The sequence below is a fragment of the Penaeus monodon genome, chromosome 15 (assembly GCF_015228065.2).
Source record: "Penaeus monodon isolate SGIC_2016 chromosome 15, NSTDA_Pmon_1, whole genome shotgun sequence".
Classification (NCBI taxonomy): domain Eukaryota; kingdom Metazoa; phylum Arthropoda; class Malacostraca; order Decapoda; family Penaeidae; genus Penaeus; species Penaeus monodon.
In genome coordinates, this window is record NC_051400.1 from 37,059,836 (window position 1) to 37,060,778 (window position 943).

Sequence of the window (943 nt, forward strand, 5' to 3'; positions counted from 1 at the left end):
CCTTGGGCCTTGGACAGTGATTGAAGTGGTGTGCATAATTCATTATCATCCCCAGTTACACGGTACCAAAGAAAGAAGCTTCGCCTTTTAGCCGTGAGGTCGGGAGCAAGGTTTCTCAGAGTGCTCTCAAGACGGCTGTAGAAAAGGCCCTGCTCTTCATGACAAACGATGAGCTGCCACCCCATTGGGACCGCGACCTTCTCTTTGGCACAAACGTTTCTGACGATGATTCAGATAGGGACGGGTCGGACTCTGACGTAAGTGTCGTGAGTATTGTCAGATGTTGGTTAATTCTCTGGCAGTTGTTATACATAAGTATGTATGCATATTTAAATATGTTTTCCTCCTTTTTTCTACTTTTTCAATGCTTCATTTAAGAAAATTAATTCTTTGTCTACTGTCCCATTTCTGAGATTCCCAAATTGTCTGGCTTTGCAGAGTTCTGATGATGAGCCAAGAGAGGAGAAGGATCATTTTGTTGCACAACTGTACAAGTTCATGGAGGAGTGTGGAACCCCAATTAATAGTGGACCAACTGTAGGGAACAAGGATTTGGACTTGTACAAGCTTTTTAAGGTTGGTGGTTTTCCCTTTTGTTGAGGAAAACTTGTATGCACTGAATTATCACTGCACATTTGGAGCAGTTTAGCTGTATCTTTGGAATGTGAAATGCATTAGCTCTTTATATGAGATGTTGAAATATATGCTTATGATAGTTACAGCTAGAATATGGTGGGATTAAAAGTAATACATGTAATGACATTGTTCATGTAGTTAACTCTAAAATGCTGGGAACTTTGGTATTATTCACCATAGTTCTTAGACTTCAAAATTAGCATTAGACAGAAAAAAGACATCTGTGACTTGTCCCTTTGCCACATTTCAGATTTAATGATGGTAAAAGCTTAAACATGTTGATATTGACTCTGAATATTATTTATTG

General features: G+C 39.0%; 1 protein-coding gene across 1 annotated transcript in view; it reads left to right on the forward strand.

Annotated features, from left to right (window-relative positions):
- LOC119582352 (AT-rich interactive domain-containing protein 4B-like) overlaps nucleotides 1-943 on the forward strand; it is a gene marked incomplete at its 3' end in the record, with an annotated part of 36,609 nt that overhangs the window by 9,252 nt on the left and 26,414 nt on the right. Inside the window, 2 exon segments of the mRNA XM_037930567.1 lie at nucleotides 56-257; nucleotides 439-576. Coding sequence (XP_037786495.1) covers nucleotides 56-257; nucleotides 439-576 — 340 coding nt within the window.